The following is a 21,024-nucleotide window of genomic DNA, read 5'->3' as shown; positions in this document are numbered from 1 at the left end:
GCAGACCTTCCAAATAGGAAGCTTAATGCCTGATTGGAGGTTACCCAGGTTTCTTGGCACCCTTACATGAGCTCTGATGGATGGCAATTTGGGATGTTAAATCCCCTAGCTTTCAGTTCTGCAGTGCCAGCAGGCTCTAGTGAGGATTACGATAGGGCATACCAAGATGCTATAGCCTGGCTGTGGTCTATAGTGGCAGCCAGCTGCAGCATTCCAGCATTCCTTCTTAGCAACACAAGAGCTGGCCTTGCTGTACCACCTGGGAGACCAGGTGGGACACTTATTTACACTCTTTGTTCCTTTGAGTTCCGGTATCACAGTCATGGCATGATCTTTTGGCCTAAACTTGCATCTGGCCTTCACTCAGCAGAAAAATGATTTGCAGACAGCATCACTCTGACAATAAACCAAATCCCCATCGGGGTCCCTCTCCAGCAGACTTAAGTGAAACGTGTTTCACACTCACAGGAGAGGTAAGGCCAGGCTGTGCTCCAGTTTGGCACAGCTATTTACTCATTGGCAAGTTGCCACATGTTTCACAAGAAGTCTGTAATGATTAGCAAGAATGGTCCCTTTGGCCTTAAAAATCTGTGTCTCTATGACAACCGGAATGCTGCAGCATGATTCAGGAATCAACATCGCAACATTGAGCCATGTATTAGCCTAATTGGTAGCACTCTCCTACAAATCACATTGCTTGTGTGGGAGATCTCAGTGAGCCCAGAGGAGCCTGAAAAGGCTGAGCTGGAGGAAAGACGAAGATTTATTTAATCAGCAACAGTACAGAAAATGGCAATTCCACCTTGACTCCATTGTTTTTATGGCTGTCTCTGCTTCACAGTGAAACAGACATAACACTAAATACATATAATGCTAAAATGGAAGAGCAACAAGCTCACAGTGATACTACAGTCAATCAATAAAATATCCCACTTGAACCTCTGGATGCTTTGTTGCCGAAAGAAACAACTGTGTTCATATCTAAACATTCATTATTGCCTCTGTTGGCACAGAGCCGTTTGACAGGATGAGATCTGAATAGATTTATCACAGCTCCCTGTTTGAGGAATACTGCATTGATCCACAGTATGATTGCATATGAACTACCAGTGATGTAAGAACCAACATCTCAAAAAAAGTTCTATTTTATTAAAGATGAAAACCTGTCTTAAATCCAAGCTTTCACAGACAACTTTTCCTTTACATGCCTACAGATACAAAAGGTAAAAAACTGGAAGGAAACTCAGCTCTATTCTTTTTTCAAGAGATTTGATCTTTCTGACATTTTTGGATGAGGGTAGCTTCCACCCCCCACAGTTCTCAGATTCTGCCTCATCCATAAATGAAGAGCTTCTCTCATTCACCTGTGTGTCAGATTCCCTTACTCCCTCATAATAACTATCAGCCATGATCCTTCGCCCCAGTGTGTGTCACTTTACATAGGCACTTCCAGCCCCAGAGAAAAAGGTTTTATCCTCTTTAACTGCTGTCTGTTTATGAGAGTATAGAGTGGAGAACTCTTCTGCTTCTGATCAAACCCTTTAGCTGCTCTAAAACACACAGCCACCCTCAAATTATGTTTGAACTTGATGCACTATGGAGAGAGGGAGGTATCTGTTCCAGAACTCAGATCAATCTAACAGCGACATCTTTTTTGAGATTATCTTGAAAATAGGGGCTCATTTAGAGGAGGGGATGATTTCTTAGGAAACATGAGTCATTATGTCTGTAATCAGAGCAGCAGCAAAAAATAATCTCCAAACCCAGTCAAGTCATGATTTTTGTAGAGCTGCCATGTTGTGCTTTGAGATAATGTGATTGTCCTAGGATGTTACAAACCTGAGTACAGTTTATGTGTTTACTTGCCTTCTGCCAAGGTGTGAATTGCTGTAAAAAACAGAATCCAGGACAAACTGAAAGATTTTGGTACTCTGGGATTCATTTCAACCCATGAGAATAAATTCTTGCTCCAAATGCATCCAACTTCACAGATGCAATAAATCTTGAGAAATTTTCTGTTTGGTGCCAATTCACTCTATGTCTTCATCTGTACCTATGGCTCCTTGATATCACAGCAATACAAATAAGAAAAACATATTGCCTCAAGTCTCTATGCAGAAAGATTTCTTACCCAATCTGGCACAGCATGAGTGTGAACAGGTTTATTACTGAGTAGGCCACATATTCAGGTCCTCCAAGTGCCAGGAATCCAATCTGCAGAACTGCTAGCATAAGTCCATCAGATAGAATTCTTATAGAATTCTTAAAGCTTCTTCTGTTAGTTTTCTTCTACCACTTCTATCAGCTTTATCTTAAGCTATTCATCTTCTGCACAAATGCAAAGCCAAAAAAAAAAAGTGCAAAAGCAGACTGCACAAAGAAGTATTATTCTTTATGAGCAAACCACAGTGCATAGGAAATTTCAAGAACATACTGAGAATTTCAGTTTTGTTTGAGAAGTTCATTGAAAAATAATATTAGTATGAATGAATTTATCTTTTCTGGCAATCAGCAGCCTTTGAAACAGCAGCTCTGGCTTTCCTGACCACCGAGTCTCATCTGCCTGGTCATGCAAGGATCACCTCCTTAGACAGGTGCACATTTCTCTCCCTCAGTCTTAGCAATATCTGTTAACACTGAAGTCCAAGACTGTTTCGCACTGTATTGCTCATTACCTTGCAGCTGGAAATGGAGTTAAGGCAATGATTCATTTCATAGTAGACAATGGATGCCAGGATCTGGTCTGCTTATGGATGGGAAAACTGAAAGGCTGCACAATTACTCTAAATATAGATTTGAGCAAATGAAGCAGCACCTAAACACTGCTGAATTGTTGGCCAGTATACCTATTCCCACCTAGCAATTTTGGCTAAAATCACCAAAGGCTAACATTTAATTTAGAATACGTGGCCAGTCTCCTCAGTATACTCTCTCCATTCTCACTCATTGATATTCTGTAAGTGCCTATGAACTCTAAATTGCCTACAGGGAGCTCTTCCTGAAAAAACACGTGGTTGTTTAACACATTATCATTTCTCATCCAAACCAGACAGAGCACAACAACCTTACTTGAATTCACATTTAAGGTCAAAGCAACAGAACCCTCAATTTGAATATTTCACACGCTAGCTTGGGCTGCAATTTGTATTAACAAGAAGAGGCACACAGAAATTTGTTCAGAGTCCATTGATTACAAGATCTTGAGCCTTCTCTCTCTCTGGAGCACCCGCCCCTCATCATCACCCCACATTAACCTACCAATGAGCCACACACCTGCCTCCGCACACAGCTGAATATACTAAGAAGGTTTTCACATCACCATGTAGGAGAGTCTGCTCCTTTACTTCTAAGTAGAGAAAAATTACTGCATATTTTGTAAACATTTTCTTAGCAATAACAAAACCTTGTTAATTTTGTACTACAGTTTTGCTATTTGCTATTTTTCTCCCTATTGTTGCTAGCACAAATTCAGTCTCTGCAATACAGGCAGCCTTTGAAATGCCTGTAATTTGCACTCCTTAGCTTTGCTGTGAACTGCAGTACATGTAAGGTGTTTGACATGACACTGGTTTATCTCCATGCTTCAGGGGGGTAAATTTCCTCAGGAGAAGACAATGTCATACGTGTTTCTTAACTAATGAGTGCTTTCTTTAGAACCAAGACCAGAATTCAGTCCTCCCCTCATCACAGCTATAAATCTATCTATCAAGAACAGATCTGGATATACTTTCCCTTGAAGGGGACAAAAGTAGTGCATGAGAATGTAAGGTGTACTTGCAGGAGTCATGTTGGCATAAGTGAAAACATGCAGTGTTGCAGTTCAAATAGAGGCCCTGCTGCCTTCAGCAAGAGCAGGTTGTGGCCTGACACAGCAGAGTGCAAAACAGATGGACATGAACTTCACGTGGCTTCTTTGTGGAGCACATCAGCTGTACCTAAATTTGGGAGAATCTGCCTGGCAACAAAACAGGAGTACTTAGAAGTAGATCTTAATTAACCAAGCGCTCAAGGGCAAGATGTGTTTACCATATGAGCACACAAAACTATGTACCATGCAGTATTGACTGAACTAAATTAACTGAACACTAAGCAGCAGGATCTGTGTTGCTAATGTTTACATAATGTGCAAATAAATATCGTTGTTCTCTTTTTAACTTTGTAAAGCAACACAAGTCAGAAAAACACATCCCAGATCATGGTTCAGAAGGACATAGCTACACACTGTGTAGGGAGTTCCAGATGAGAAAGAAAGAGCAGCAAAGCAAGGGGTGGAAAGACAAAAACTCTACACAAAACATGCTCCATTGAACACAGGTTATCCTCATCTGGTTAGTGTGAAGGTGTGGAAACCCTTTCAGATAGCAAAGGAAGTGTTGTTCACTCTTGACAAACTGAGCAATCCCATCCATAACTCCCAGGTGCACTGCTGCTGAAGCTAGATTACTAGCTGAGAAGATAGCTAAAAGTATGTAGAAATTAATGTCTGAAGGCTGTACTCATCAAGGCTAATTGGTAAAAAGCAAGTGGATATGTATGTATTCTGTGTACAATTACACAATTATCCAGTCTGTACAAGTAGACACTGCCCAATTATTAATTAGTCTGGAACATATATTGTACATTTGCTTAATTTAAGTAGTTTAAAAAGAAATACAATTGTTGCTAGTTCTGAGACAGTAAGTCATCAAAATGCCTCAAGTCACATCTCACACTCTGTTTGCTAAATTATTCAGATATAGAAAACCAAGCTTTTGGTGTCATTTTGGCTGCTGTGTTATCATGGACAGGTTATTTATTACTTTGCAAAATGCATGGGCAGGAACAAGATTTCCCATTCACAATATAATTTATGCTAGTTATACGAAGATTTGTAGAGTTAGAGGCTCTCAACATTAGGCTAAAAGTCATCACTCTATTGATGAATTAAAAAGATGAGTTGTAAAGGTGAGAGACATGAGAGACACCAGACAGACCGATCTGAAAGTGGTGGAACATATCACGATGCTTAATGTCTGTACTGACGTGGAAAATCTGTCTTGCCAGGAATCACCTTGTCTCTGACAGTGGCCAAAAACACATCTACGAAGTGAGAACAGAAATTTCTCCAATCTGTTATTTCAAGTCAGAAATACTAGCATTATAATTAATAACCTAGAGAGATTTCTATGAATATATGATCACTTCTGGACAAACATAAACTTTCAGCAGCACATCACCTCATGCAATGAGTTTTGCAGTGCGTCTGCACATTGCTTTTCCCTTTATTTTTCTGAATCAGCCTTCAGGCAATTCCATTTGTTATCTTCTTGGTCCAGTGGTGTAAGAGATTGCAAATAATAATTTCCTGTTCTACTTTGCTAACTTACAAATCCATAAGCTACCATCACAACATTCTCTCATTCCACTCATACATGCCCCATACTGAAGAATCAAGGCTGAGTCAAGTCCTCCTTCCCATGAATCCAAGTCTGTCCTCAGTCATGCTAGTGGCCCTTCTTTGCATCAAATTTAATGCACCCATTTTTAAGAAAGAATGAACTGCATTCTTATTTAGATTCATTCAGATATAGCACAAAGTGGATTAGAAAGCACACGAAAGTGTAAACAAAAAATTTTGCATTTCCTCTCCATGTCTTTCCTAGTAATTCCGGGGTTTGATTGTTTATAGCTAATGAGAATTAAATGTGTAGTACAAGTCTGACTACTTGTAGGACTCTTCCAGAAAACTTGACAAAGCTCTGAAACATTTCCATCTATTGGGACTGCAGTAACACAGAGGAGCCCTGCTGTGTTAGCCATTAAAGGGGTATTAAGCAAAAAACAAGCAATTCTTCTCCAAAAGGATTTTCAATCTTGTATCAAGCCTCAATGGCAAATGAGATGTAAAACATTAAAGGGGAAAAAAAAAAAAAAAAGATAGCAAATAGCAGTGAATCAGTGTTAAAGGTTTGCAAAGAGACACAAGGCTATAATTCTCTTCCTGAACTAGATTACGATTCTGCAAGAGTGACTTTATACAGTAATAACATTTATTTTATGCTTCTAGCGGATGGGAAGCTGTGTCTCCAACCAGGATGGAAGAGATTCTCCCATATGTTAAATTTATTTTCACTTGAGAAACCCTCTTAAATAACTGACAATTTGTAGTACTGCAGCAATCTAACCAACTATTCATTTGGGTCAGTACTTGTTAGGCTAAATTCTGACTCATGTCCCTGGTTACAATCTGCCATCTGCCTATAGAAAGTAGAAGGCTGCCTTCCCTCAGATCAGCTTTTATTCCTCAGTGAATCTCACAGAAAAAAAAAAATCAGCTATAAACATCCACTCTAATACAGCAACAGGGAGCCATTTCAAGCAATTCTACTGCCCAGATATTAACTGGTAATACTGCTTTCCAAAGGTGATCTTCAGATACATGGTGCTGCAATTCCATGCTGGGTTTAGGTTAAAACTATCAATTTACCATTGTTTGGATTTTCTGCACAGTGTGCAGAAAAAAAAATGCTTTATCTTCTTTAACACAGTCATAGGAATACTAATAATATGAAACAAGAAATATCATACTCTAAAAATGCATTCAGCAACCACGACCAAGTTGTTAGAAAAGAAATGATTCAGTAGTGGTAGAAGGGTGGGTTCTCCCTTACAGAAGACTGAAGGCTTAGGTCTCACAGCCTAGAATATTCTTTGGAAATGAGCTATTAGAGTCAGATCCCTAAGGAAGAGATCCTGTTGCCTGCTGTTTCAGAGCTACATTCCCTGGAGAATCAGACAGAAAAAGTGTCTCCATTTGTACAGCACTGGGGAATTTGGCGATATGAGTACAACTATGATTTTATTTGTGAAGTTAATGTAATATAAATCTTTATTTATCCCAGAGGTATTTGAGAGGTAAGAGCTGGAGTAGAAAATAGAACAGCCTGGTGACATTAACAAGTAATACACCGTTAACCTCTGCTTTATCACAGTGTCAGCAACATTTCTAAAACTTCTTTTCTGCAATCAGCAAGATTTATATATAATCTACTTATTGCCATGCTTGAATCCAGTTACTTTCTAGACTTGTGGTACTTCTGCTTAAGTGTTTTCAGTCAAGCTCTCAGCTGCTGGTCGAGAAGCAAACAAAATGAAGCATTGACACACGAAGGACTGCATTACCATTCCTAGACATTATTTTCTAGGAAGCAGAAGTTTAATATCTGGAGTTGAGCAATAGAACATATTTTCATAGAATCATAAAATCTTCTGAGTTGAAAGAGACCCTTAAAGGCCATCCAGTCCAACTCCCCTGTAGTGAACAGGGACACCTACAGCTATGTGAAGTTGCTCAGAGCTTCATCCAACCTGACCTTGAATGTCTTGCAGGACGGAGCACACAGCTCCTCTCTGGGCATCCTGTTCCAGTGCCTTACTGCCCTTACTGTAAAAAACTTCCCCCTTATATCCAACAAAAATCTCCATTCTTTGAGTTTGAAACCAAACTGTTTGTCCTACTGCAACAGACCCTGCTAAAGAGTCTGTTCCCTTCTTTCTTATAGTCCCCCTCTTTTAAGTATTGAAAGGTTCCTATCCTGTCTCTCCAGATGTTATTTAAACCAAACCCCAGCATAGCTGGCGTTTTAGTGGTTTTGAAGAATCTAGCAAGCAAACAAAGGCTTAAACAAATAATTTTCACAGAAACATTTTTTAATAATAGAAAAAAAAAAAAAAAAAAGAAAAGAAAAAAAGACAAACAAACAAACAAAAAGCCGTCATCATCTGTGATTAACGAGGAGACCAAGGCGGGAGGGCCGTGGGGAGCTGCGGAGGAAGCGCGGGCAGAGGCAGCGCTCCGCGGTGAGCGGGCTCCCTCTAGTGGTCATTGGGGAGCCTCGGCGGCCCCGCTCTGGGGGAATGCACTGCACTGAATGAGATCAACCTGTGCCGGTAGGGCAGTTCAGTGGGATTCATTTCGCGCTCCGCATTTGTGAGATTATTTTATAGCTGTACCTGCAGCCTTCAAGCCTCGCATCCGTGAGCCAGAATAAGACAGGAGAGCAATGATTCTCACACACCTGGAGAAAAGTGCAATGCACATTGTAAAAGGCATTAAAAATCGTAGGGCATCAGAGACAAAACTGGCAGGAAGAGTTCCTGCTGGATTCTTTATCGTAGAATCATAGCATTACTCTTCTAAATGCAACCATGAATGAAATGAATGCCCCTGAATGAAAATTATCACTGACTCTTCCTCCTAATTTCCCAAGCTCTAACTGGAGGAAATTCAGTAGACAAATCAGCATGTTAGAAGCATTCCAGATTCATTTTTGCAGTGTTTGGAAGATTGTAAAGTTGAAAAGCATGGCCTGACATCAGGGTTGGTCTGTGAGCAGCTAAAATCTTCCATGCAAGGCTTCTGGTACTGGTCCACAGAGTTTACAGCTTTGTAACTCTACCACAGCAGCAGCAGCAATTTAGCCAGAGGCACTGAATTTGCCTATCCAAGGGAAATGAGAAGCACATGTGCCTCTGTTACAACCTCTGGTAAACTGTTTTTGCAGAAGACCAGCAACACTACACACTGCACTGGCAACATGGTGCAGTCCTTAAGTAGCAAGGCAGGTCTGTTTTTCACTGTTGAGATCTGCCCTCTGATATTTCTAGTGTTTATTTGGTACTGGTTTGGCCTTAACAAGTAAATAGAAATTCGCCCTTCAGGGAAAGGAACAAAGCCATAGCTTTCTGAGCACTGGAGGCTGCTCTACCCTCAGCCAGTGCATGCTAAGCCCTGACAAGAGGCAGAAATGGGGGAGAAATTGGAGGGAGCAGTGTGGAAAGGGGGATAGTACAAGGTAGAAGAATCAAGTTCATCACCTTCCTCCATGCCCTGAAGCTGATCCTTTGATTCTCACATCTAAACCTTGTCCTGGCTCTCTGAGGCAAGTACCCATGAAATTTTGGGCTGTTCCTGCACCCTTCTTCCTAGCACTGGCTCCTAAAGATGAAATAGTAACTATGCCTGTTAGCTCACATACAGAATGTCTGTGTGGTACCAAGGTGACAGATAGTCAATATGCTTTCAGCAGGAGATGATAGCTTGCCATTTCCTCTATTGCACAGGGTCTTGGGAAATATTCAAGAGACATTCTTAAAATAAAGATTTGCATGAAAATGAAGTTAAGAGTTCCCTGGCATTTTTAAGCAGACTTGGCATCACATCCAACACCAGGCTTGTCCTGGCCTCGTGGTGTGTGGGCCTTGTCACTGAAACCCCACACCTAGCAGCTGTCCTGAACACTGTCAATGAGAAGAGTCTGGGTTTCTGCCAGACAGCACCAAAAAGCCAACCAGCAGTGAGGACCTGATACGGGTTACTGCAAATCAATTATCATAAGCAATGGGTGGCACTGAAAGTTTAAGTAAACAGCAGTAATCTGTATTACATGTATTGGCAAATAGTTTCATCAGCAAGCTATGGAACACCTCACAATTAAGACTGAACCTTGTTCAATCCACTGTAGTGTGTTTGCATCAGAAATTGCTGTTCACTCAGTGGTCCATCCTTCCCAGCAGCAAGGTTTGTCTCCTCCAACTGTCCCCAGGGTAGCTACAGATCTGCTTTGCATGTGGTCAACCTTCCGGAGATGAGGAACTACCATAGGAAAAGTCATCTCCAGTCTGATTTCTCTAGCTAGAAGAGACATCACCAGTACGCATATGGTCAAGTTCCTAACTCTGCAGAGGCTTCTGGTGCTATAGTTTGTGCCACTGTCACATTTTCTAAAACTTTGAGTTCAAACTCCTCCATTTAACCTGTGTTATATGATTTAAACCTGATTACAACTCACACCTGAAGGAAAAGTCTAAAATTAGATGAGATGTTTTTCTCTCCTTCAGTAGAAATCTGTTCTAAACATCATCAACTGGGAGATTTTAAAATTCAGCCACTACTGAGCTTGATTGAAACATATTTCAAAATGCTAACAATGGCAGAAAGGCAGATTAATTTTTAATTAAATGAAAAATAGTCATCACTGTTAAAAGAACAGAGATGAAATGTACTAGTTTTTAAATAGATAGGAAACACTGTATGTTAACTGCAGATCAGTGATGGCATGGTCTCGTTAAAATATGAAATGCTGTATGAATTCCAAGGGGGTAACTATAGCTCAGACAGAGTCAGTGTATAGTACAGGTTTCTGAATTCTTCTGGAATCATCTTTCCTGGTCTAAAACTGCTAGATCAGGTACTAGGTCAGGTTGCCCAGGGCCCCATCCATCCTGGCCTTAATCACCTCCAGGAATGGGACATCCACAACCTCTCTTAGCATCTCGTTCCAGCACCTCACCACCTTCTTAGTGAAAAACTTCCCCCTGACATCTAATTTAAATCTTCCCTCTTTTAGTTTAAAAACATCCCCCCTTGTCCTATCACTATCTGTCCATGTAACCAGTTCCCGCCTGTTTATAATCTCCTGCATATAATCTGTTTATAATCCTGTTAATAATTTCCTTTTAAATACTACTTCTAAAACTCCTCTGAAAGCCTGTAGTGAGGTTTCCCCCCCTCTTCTCCAGACTGAATAAGCCCAGCTCCTTCAGCTTGTCTTTAGAGGAAAGATACTCCAGCCCTTTGATCATCTTCATGGCCCTTCTCTGGACCCTCTCCAAAAGCTCAACAACTTCACTGTGTTGGAGGCCCCAGACCTGGGTGCAATATTCAGGGTCTCACGAAGGCAGAGTAGGGAAGGATGATCACCTCGCTCACTCTGCTGGCCAGCACTCTTCTAATGCAGCTCAAGGTACCATTGGCTTTCTAGGATGCAAGTGCACACTGCTGGCTCATGTTAAGTTTTTCATCCACCAGGACTCCTAAGTCCTTCTCAGCAGAGCTACTCTCAAGGAGCTCTTCTCTCAGTTTGCATACATATTTGGGATTACTCTGATCCAAGTGCAAAAACCTTGCACTTTACTTTGTCAAATCTCATTAAATTCACACAGGTCCACCTTTTGAGCTTATCAAGGTCCCTCTGGATGGCATCCCTTCCTTCTGCCATATCAGCTGAGCCACTCAACTTGCCATCATAACAAACTTTCTGAAAGTGCACTTGATCTAATAATCTATGTTACTGATAAAGAACTTAAAGAGAACTGGTCCCAAGACAGACCCCTGGGGGACACCACTCATCAGCCTCCATCTGGATGTAGAGCCATTGACTACAACCCTCCTGCTGTGACATTCTCACCAATTCCTTATCCACTGAATAGTCCACCCTTCAAATCCATCTCTCTCCCATTTAGAGATAAGGATGTGGCAGGAGACACATCAAAGACCTTACAGAAGTCCAAGTAGATAACATTGATTGCCTTCCCTTTTCCACCAATGCCATCACTCCATCACAGAAGGTCACCATATTTGTCAGGCACAGCTTTCCCTTCATGAAGCCATGCTGGCTGTCGTGGATCACCTGCTTGTCCCTCATGTGCCTTAACATGTCTTCCAGGAGGATCTGTTCCATGATCTTCTGAGGGAGAGAGATGAGGCTCACCAGCCTGAAGATTAAGATTAAAGATCTTTTTGGCTAGATCTAAATTCCTTCCCTGTTATCTCTCTTGTCTTTTTCCATGCTCAGAAGTTTCCCGTGGGCACAAAGAAGGCAGTGGCTTCTGCAGAGCAGAAATTTCATACATGAAACTGAACTCCTTACCATGAACAGCTTCTTCCACTTCAAACACAACTATTTAAGCTAAGTAATAAACCTAAAAGAAAAATCAATAGCCAAACTATGTCTCTGTTTTAGATGGATACACTACTGATGATATTGAATTTTACTGGAATGGAGAGTCTGCAGTAACTGGAGTTAGTAACATTGAGCTCCCACAATTTTCTATCGTTGATTATAAGATGGTATCAAAGAGAGTGGAGTTCACAACAGGTAAGAATCAGCTGGTTTACAAAGCTTCTCCCAGATAGCAACGTCTAACTTTTCTTAGGCATCACTCATTATTTGGCTTCATTCTTTCAGGAGCGTATCCTCGGTTATCACTTAGCTTCCGGCTTAAGAGAAATATTGGTTACTTCATTCTGCAAACATATATGCCTTCCACGTTGATCACAATTCTGTCATGGGTATCTTTTTGGATCAATTATGATGCCTCTGCAGCCAGAGTTTCTCTTGGTAAGCTATTTTGTAAATCACTACAATGTACTTTTCAAATCATAATGCCAGGTAACCATTTTGTCCTACCTCTATTTTGACCCATCACTCTTGGGCCTCTATTTTGACACCCGTCAACTAATCACATTTGTGTCTAGAGCTATTATCTAGATGCATTAACAAAATGTGATTAGAGCAGACTAAAAAATAATTTCATCCAGCTAAAAACAACAAAAATATATACACTAAAATGCATAACACAGTCATGCTGTGAAAGGCTTTAATTCAGAGCATTCCTTTAATAGCAAAAGTTGTATTAACACAAGCATTTCACTTTCTCTTTACCAAAGATCATTTTACTATAAAGCCACACTACCTTCTTTCAATTCTATGCTTGCACTCTTAAGTTAGTTACTTAATCCCTTTCCCTAGGACAATGTAATCTAGTCTTTGGGCCAAGCAGAGCTACTGCCTTAAGAAAATGAAGAATTATTTCTTCACATAGTGGTTGACTTTGCTATCCAAGTCAGCTAGCACTACAACATAAATACATCGTGTCTTCAACACGGACATCTGAATTCTTTGTTTATGCTACATAGGATCAGAAAGATACATAAGGTAAGGAAGGGCAAGTTCCCACCAGTGACATCTATCTTTTCAGTTCTGGGAAAAGCATTCCCTTAGATGTTAAGGATCTGATCACATAATTAAGCTATCAGCATTACAAGTGCATGGTGGGCAACGCTGTTATTCTCATATCTTCTTCACCATTTTTTCCCACCAATATCCACTTCTTTCTTTTGCAGGAATCACAACTGTGCTGACCATGACCACCATCAGCACCCACCTTAGGGAGACACTGCCAAAGATTCCCTATGTCAAGGCAATTGATGTTTACCTGATGGGATGCTTTGTGTTTGTGTTTCTGGCCTTGCTGGAATATGCTTTTGTAAACTATATATTCTTTGGGAAAGGACCCCAGCGTCAAAAAAAGGCAGCAGGCAGAGAGACAGGCAAGAAGAGCAGACTGGAAACACATAGGGTCCAGGTAAAATGTTCAAGCTAACATTTCAAACCTGACTTTTGCTGTGACAGTATTGTTGAATATGATGATAGAAATGCAGTTGTAACATCCATGCAAAAGCAGTTAAAATTGCCTAGAGAAAAAATATTTTAAAGGACATCGCAGCATGTTTGTTTCAGTCTTCAATTGAAAACAGAGTAAGAAACTACAGAATATGTAAATGACTATTCAGAACATGCAGGTCTTTGCAGCACAGAAAAAACAAAAGGAGTACAAGAATGTCAAACATTTACAACTTCTACTGTAAAGATGGACTCAGCTATGGAAGGTGGTACAGAATAAACATTTGTTATACCATTCCCTTTTATACACTAAAAGATCACCAAAAAGTAGAAAGCAAAGATAGATTCTGTTTCTTCAATAAGTCTCAAACATAGCCTACACCAACGGAATTCAAGGAGAACTCTGTCAGACTATAACAGCTCTCACAGATGTTAGGATTTTTTTCCTCAGACTAAATTCAAGCAGACCACATCTGCTCTTCCATGTATATAAACTAAAAAAGAAAACAACCTGGTATTTTCTTTACAGGAAAATTTTAAATTTACCAGGATGTCACTGAACACTTGCAGACTTCTGTAAACCTATTCCAGTTTCACCCAAATTTCAGAAATAAACTTTTCCTTAATTACATTTGACTTAGTCTGACTCAGTGAAAAATACATATTGTAGTGAACCAAAAAAAAATTCTTTCTACTCTCTGATTTTTGACTACATATTCCATCAGGATGGATCCCATCCAAGCTATCTCATATGCTTCTGTGCAGTTGTTGAGGTAATCACTTTTGGATGAAATATTTGAGTTCTCTGTTTAGAGCAAATAATAAGACCAACATAAAACGCTCTTACCAGATTATTGTAATTTTACACTTATGTCAAGAAGAATTTCTGAAATTCTGATGTTTTCTTAGTCCTAGAATTGTGTGCCTACCTGGATTTTCTGTGTTCTTGCAGTCACACCACTGCAGCTAAGCACCATGCTATCAGTCCCAGCAAAATCTTGAGCTCATTAAAAGTCCTTACCTTCATTTACCTCCTGGTCGAGTACACAAGATGCTCTATTACAACAGTTGCAAAATTCAGCTCAGGTTTGTAGCAGTCTCTAAGGCCACAGAATATTATCCTGTACCGAGCTGAGGAAATATGGATCATTATTTCCATTATGGATTGTTCTGTGCAGATACGTCAATCTGTTTCTATGGAAAACAAGGAAGAAGAAAAACAAGATCCACAAACTGGAACCAGTCTCTTTCAGAGCTCCTAGGCTAACCCAGCCTGGGTGAAACAAAGCACAAGTGTTCACAGTGAAGAGTGATGTGTTGGCAATGCACACAGCTGAGTTGGGATAAGAGTCACAGCACAGGTGAGCACTTTTCCTTTGTATATGGTTAGCTCGTTTGAATCACAAAATGCTCTAGCTCTTAAAGAAGGGCATTTGTCTAGATGTTGTGCTGGTAGAGATTATACCAAGAATGGGATGGGGTAGATTTGCAAATTGTCAAACGTATGCCAGAATTTTTCTGAAATCAAATGTGAAGTATGGACATTTTGTACCATAATTCAGTAGTGTTGACTCTTTAGGGTGGAATTCCATTCTGATACTGAGAACGAGCAGACTGCTTTCTGTCTGTATACTGCAGGTTTGACAATTTATATGCACACATACAGAAATACACATATGCAGATACAGGCATCTGAACAGATACTAGTGGATTTAGATATTCCACTGGGAGACACCAATATGTAGCCTTGCGAACACTCACTTTATTTAGCAATGCTGATGTTCAACAGCAGTACTTCTTTTTTTGGCAGGCAGAATGCACGTGGTTGGAGCCAGAGGGACACAGTAAGCTTGTCTGATCCAGGTGAAGACAGTTCTCAGCTGCTCTCCATCAGCTTTCGAGATATTTCAGTGATATTACGATGATCTGTACCAGAGCAGGGCAGAGCCTCTTCTGAACTCAAAAGAAGTACAGTTGTAAGTATGCACAGCTATGGGATATTTATCCCCTTTTACTCTTAACGCGTATTGCTTATACAGGCAGGGACCTATAACTAACAAAAGGTAGTAACTGTGGTTCCTGTCTTTGTGCCAGGTGAAGATACTGTTTCCACCTGACATGCAACCCTCCCAGCTTGACTTCCTTCACCAGATAATCAAAACACTAACCAAAACGTGAGGAAAAGAGGAAAGTGATCTGGACGTTAGCACAGAAAAGATCACTCAGTAACTGATATCATCCTGCTGTTCTTCACGTAGAGAGGTTCTCTGCACTATAAACTGAAGAAAGTGAAAATAAGGCCACTCTAGTTTTACAGTACATATCATTTTATATTTTAATACACAGGAGAAAATGTATTAAACAAGCTTTCTGTTTCTCTGAATAAAATGTAAAAACTGATTCTATCTCCTTGTCTGTTTGTCAAAGGAAGATGTCACAGAGGAAATCAACATAATTATGGATAAATAGGACTCATCTCTGATCAGGTTGGTAACATTATCTGTGGGTCTCTAGCGTAGCCCTTCTCTGCGATACTACTGCCAGCACACTAGCCTGAAGTCCATGCTAAATTAGTACAGATTAAACATTACAGATATTTCAGGAAGTCGCATTTATGCACACTTTCAAATGGCAAAAACTACGTGATTTTTGATGCCCCTGGCATTTGTAAGGCTCTTTGCTCCGAACTGCAAAGCTTGCAATTCAAAGTCTGAATTGCTTCATGATATATACAACTCATGCCACCTAAAATGATTTAAATAAAACCCATTTAAAAAAAAAATGGAATAATTCATAACAGTTAGTTTAGGAACTCATACATTGCTTGGTTTGTAATAAACTGTCAGTGCATATTAATTTGAGAAAAATCTCTGTGAATCAATTTAAATTGTAAACACTTATGTGCTGTCTTCACAAGAGAGAAGTAATAATACTGCCTAACGATGCTTGCACTGCTGTCACCACTGTTACAGCGCTAAAGTAAATTAGATTATGCAATCAAAGACAGCTCAGGTAGCTATTTGGTAAAACTGAGGAGAAAAGGTTGACCCATCAAAAACTTCTGAAAATTAAAAAAAATCTAATTTTACACGGCAATCTGAGACCTTTGCTTCTTCCACAGAAAATGTCAGAATTTGAGTCGTTTATAGTCATTTATGGTTAAAGGATTCCTCTAGAATAGGAAACCCTAGCTTAGAGCATCTTCCTGCTTAATAGACCTGACCCATATCTCAAATGAATACTGCAACCACATGGGTCTGGGACCAGCTGGCCTCCCTACCCCAGAATATGCAAGGTGGTGGGAACTGTGACATTCCCAGTGATTGCTCATTTCACAGTGTTGTAAAGAATCAGTTGCTAAACCTGAATGAGTGAATGTTATGTCTGTGGCAAATTCATTCCTCCTTTTAGAAAGCTCTTTACAGACATCTCCCTCACTTCTTCATTTTCAGTGAGCAAGGACTTAGAGTAGCACATCTCATGCTGCCTTCCAGCTGTCTTCCACCACAGTTCTTGAGGACTGTGTGCTCAACTTGGAGTTTTCCTTGAATGCACTTCAAAATTTCTGTAGGTTACACCAATCCCTAGCTCTTCTACTTCTTGCTAAAAAGGTAAAGACCAGAGCATGAACAGAGTGAGGCATATCACGGAGGTGTTTCACTGGCACTGTGATGCACTATTGGCAACAGGTGATTTTTTATTTTTTTTTTCCTTTGTATGAACATATTTGCACTCAGACTTGGTTTTGACTTTGGTATATTTGGGGCAGGCACAAGGCCACAGCTTACAAAAGCAAATGTAACATGCAAGTGTCAAGGCCAAGTTTTAAAAGTTTCATGTAAGAGGTCTGTTTTCTGTTGTGTATTCCCTTTCTGTGAGCTAAAGTGGAAGTTTAAATATCTGGGAATTTGAAATATCTTAGAAATCTTCACGAGGTTTTACTATAAACATGTAGTAAAGATCTTCATCCAAAGATGAGTGAAAAAGTAAACCCTTTGTAGTAATGCAACCATTTATGTTCAGTCACTTGCACATGAAAAAAAGCACTGATATTGAAACACAGCTTGTGCCAGCCACGTACATGCCAGTTGCAGTTTCCAGTTCTTTTCTCAAGCACATAGAACAATGTAATAAACAACAGCACAAATAAACACAATTGAAATAACAACTTCTGATAAAAAGATAAAAAAATGCAACTGCATTTAAGATTTCCTTGAGTAAAATGGATTTTTAGTCTGTTTGCAGATGAGCAAATTAATGGTATGCTGTGGGGAGCAGAGATTTCCATCTCTACAACAGATTCATTCTCCAGAATTAATCTTCATCACAAGCTTTATACGATAACTAGTATAATGCTCATATACCTACATGTTCTTCATATGAACAACTTACCATTACAAAAACTCTTTCTGAAACTAACCTACAGCACTAAAACTGTATAAAAATGACAGAGATTGAAACATTTTATTTTCACCATCCATCTGTGAGACAGCACGGGCTGGCTGAGGAACCTATCCTAACTGATATTCCTTCCTTGGCACAGGTTGAGCCCCACGGAGACATGCTGCTTAGCACACTCAGCATAAGAAATGATGTCAGCAGCTCGGATGTGTTCTTGAGCCGCCGTGTTGCCCAAGGCCCCATGTTCCCCAAGGCCCACACATCTGACGGTGCTGGCCAGCAGCACAGAAGGGCCCTCTCTGGTAGGGCACCCTACAGCAGGAGTGCACTGGACAGGCGTAGGCTTCATCAGAAAGGGCACTTGCGAAGGAGGGCATCCCAGATCAGAGTCAAGATACCGGACTTGACTGATGTCAACTCCATAGACAAGTGGTCCAGGATGGTCTTTCCCATCACATTTATTCTTTTCAATGTTGCTTACTGGCTGTATTATGTACAGTAATGTATGCAATAATGTTGCTGTACACTAACGTATTGAGGCTTGTTTCTTTTCCGTCTCAGTTTCGCTATGAATAACTGCAATAAACGTTAACGTGAGATTTTCAAGGTAAGGTGCCTATCCAATAAATACCTCTAGATCTAGGCTTTCAAAGCAAACTCTCAAATAAATGAAAAAGCACCCATACTCACACATTCCGATTAGAATACTACTAAATTCCTTAATTTCTACAGTATGCATCACTCACAACTCTCCAGCATTTGCTTTTGTTTTTTTTAAGTGGAATAAAATTTAGCCACATACTATAATCCCCTGGCAACATATTTCCAAACAAGATAGTAAAATGACTCAGAGTAGTCATCATGTCACAGTATTTAAGTATTAAAAGTGTAAAGAAACCAGAAGAAATAATTTTTGCAAGATTATAACTGTTGCATCAACACACAATTTCAAAATAGTTCTACTGAAAGTGTTTTCATGTATGAGATATCATTCAAGGAGATATAAGCCAACTAATATTTCAGAGAGGCCAAGATCTTCAAAGGAAAGAAAGGGAAGTGGAGACAAACTCCACTGAATTTCCAGACATGGAATCAGAGGTTTGGACCTAACTGGAATTTTGTTATTTCCACAAAGTAGCAAAGTTGAAATTGATAAGAATAACTATGCCATCTGCAATTTTGTATTAAAATCAGAAAATGTCTTAATTCCTGCAAGCAATTGCTACAGGATACCCCAGACCCAAAGCGGACTGTTTTCTTGGCTCTCAGATTTCCTGTATCCAGTAATGGCAACACATCTTCCCAGGAGCTAGCAGAGATCTGGGAACAGATCAAGCAAGAGTTCTGCACACAGGGTCCTACAGATTTCCTGACTCTGATGAAGAACAGAAGACATAGCCAATCCTCAAGGCATACTAGTGGTGCTGGATACATGGCTCTTCCCACTCTCAGAGCTCAGATTAGGCCAACACCACTGCATGTTGCCAAACATAAACCCAGGCAAGGAGCCGAGCCCCAGTAACCTGCTTCAGCTGAGGAGTAGTAGGTCAGCCATCTCCTACCTGCAGCAAACCTTCTAACAGTCTAGAAACTGTCTAGAATGATAAATGTCCAAGAATGGGAATAACTTCAATGCATTTATTACATAAAACATGAAGCTGCCAACAGGCATTTGGCTTGGCTAATCCAGTGGGCTACTTGAGTCTATCAGTTTTGTTGTGGATTCCAAGGTTTCAATCTCATCCCATCTTCAATGGAGCACAGAAATTGTCTCAACCTTTAAGGGAACAGTTGCCATGACATTTAAGAGATCACTGTGTGCTACAGGTACTGAAACACCAGCAAAAACTCTTCTGATGGTCTAATGTACCTTCAGCCTAAGGTCAAAACTGTAACTTTGCATATATGTATCCATCTGCTGCTATCAGTAATAAAGGGACCCAACATCAAATGCAGTCTGCAAATCACTTAAGAAATAGCACCTAACTGTAACACTCAATATCATCTAAACCAAAAGAGAAAAGGGAAAAAAGCTTTCAGATGCTAACCTGTTCCTGTTAACCTCTCTCCAGCTCAGAAATGCCAAACTAGTTCAACTGATTGGACACAGTCAAGGGCAGAGTAGAAAGAAAGTCCATGAAAACAGAAGTAGCAACCAAAATATAATAGATTCAAAGACAGATATATCTGGAAATAAATTCAAAGAAAGTAACACATTCTGTACATTGGTATTGTAAGACGTGAACTAATTGCACTAATTTCCCAAAGATATTCCCAGGAAGGCCACATCAGTTCCAGTAGTATAGAGATATCACAACCCCTCTTTCCCACTACAGCAGTGAGATCATTCGGCTTATAGGTGAAGCCAACATCCAATGCAACACTGAAACAAGATAATAAAGGATAAAATAATAAAGGATACTTAGCCTTCTGTAGATCAAAGATCTGCTCTAGTGGTCTTAAACATTTTTTTCTTGTAGGTTCCTAGCATCTGGATACGTATAGTTTCTAATTTATGTGTCACCCAGTTTGTTCGATCACAGATAATAGCAGTAGACTACAATAAATTAAATCCACAGCACCAAGCCATGAAAGGAACAGGGCTGAGGATGGGTCATGGGTCATTTACAAAGAACTGTGACAATGCAACACCCCTTCAGTGGGGCAATTCCAAAACAGCAGGGTCCAACTTACCATACCATGAGTCCTCCAACACAGGGCACCAGTAGGAACTCCAGGAACCCCAGCCTTGGTACAGGTACAGTATGTATGTACCCAGCCCTGACTGTGCTGGGAGCTGAAAGCCAGCCACCATCCAGAGTGAGGAAACAGCCAGGGGCTCTCAGCAGGAGGTTTGGCAGCAATGGCTAACGGCTGTTACACAAAAACAGACAAGAGGCCCTTACTGCAGGTTAGCAATATCTCATCCCAGAGCCAGCATCTTTGGGCTTCAACACAATTCCTTCCAGCCCATTTAACCACTTGACTCTGGTAGGGAAAACTGAATTTGACACACAAGATTGCAAGGAACATTTGATTTAGACTAAAAGTACTTTCTAGCCTCAAAAGAGAATTAAACCAAAGCTTGGGAACAGCTAGCATATTTTCCATTTTTTTCCCAAGTGTTTTTAGCAAAAAGAAAAAAAAAAAAAAAGCAGAACACATTTCTCACTTTTCTCACTTTAGAGCAATATCTTGTCAGTAAGGAAAAAGCAAAGGTTATGAGAGACGTGGTTTGGAGAAGTGCAGCTATATATGGGAGCCTGTGTCCATTGCCATCTGCTGTTGGAAGTTGGTGAGTGCAAAAGAAACACAGCCTCTTCCCAGCGATAGGCTGCAGTCATCTGAGTGGCTTTAAGTAATAAAGGTGAGTAATAAACACTTCAGCTCTAAACTC

General features: G+C 40.2%; 1 protein-coding gene across 8 annotated transcripts in view; it reads left to right on the top strand.

Annotated features, from left to right (window-relative positions):
• GABRB1 (gamma-aminobutyric acid type A receptor subunit beta1) overlaps nt 1-19,351 on the top strand; it is a 91,402-nt gene extending 72,051 nt beyond the window's left edge. The window contains exons 6-12 of one of the 8 annotated variants that reach the window (XR_007376560.1): nt 11,784-11,918; nt 12,009-12,161; nt 12,947-13,188; nt 14,179-14,312; nt 14,405-14,587; nt 15,037-15,202; nt 15,321-15,626. Coding sequence is in view for 3 of the 8 variants with exons in the window: in XM_048942586.1 (XP_048798543.1) it covers nt 11,784-11,918; nt 12,009-12,161; nt 12,947-13,188; nt 17,770-18,129 (890 nt within the window). In the remaining 5 variants the exon portion in view is untranslated. The other 7 variants (XR_007376559.1, XR_007376558.1, XM_048942586.1 and 4 more) reach the window with 7 other exon arrangements.
• The last annotated feature ends 1,673 nt before the right edge of the window (nt 19,352-21,024 follow it).

Source organism: Lagopus muta, chromosome 4 (assembly GCF_023343835.1).
Source record: "Lagopus muta isolate bLagMut1 chromosome 4, bLagMut1 primary, whole genome shotgun sequence".
Classification (NCBI taxonomy): domain Eukaryota; kingdom Metazoa; phylum Chordata; class Aves; order Galliformes; family Phasianidae; genus Lagopus; species Lagopus muta.
The sequence above is the reverse complement of the archived record's forward strand: the minus strand, read 5'-3'. Positions and strand labels throughout refer to the sequence as shown.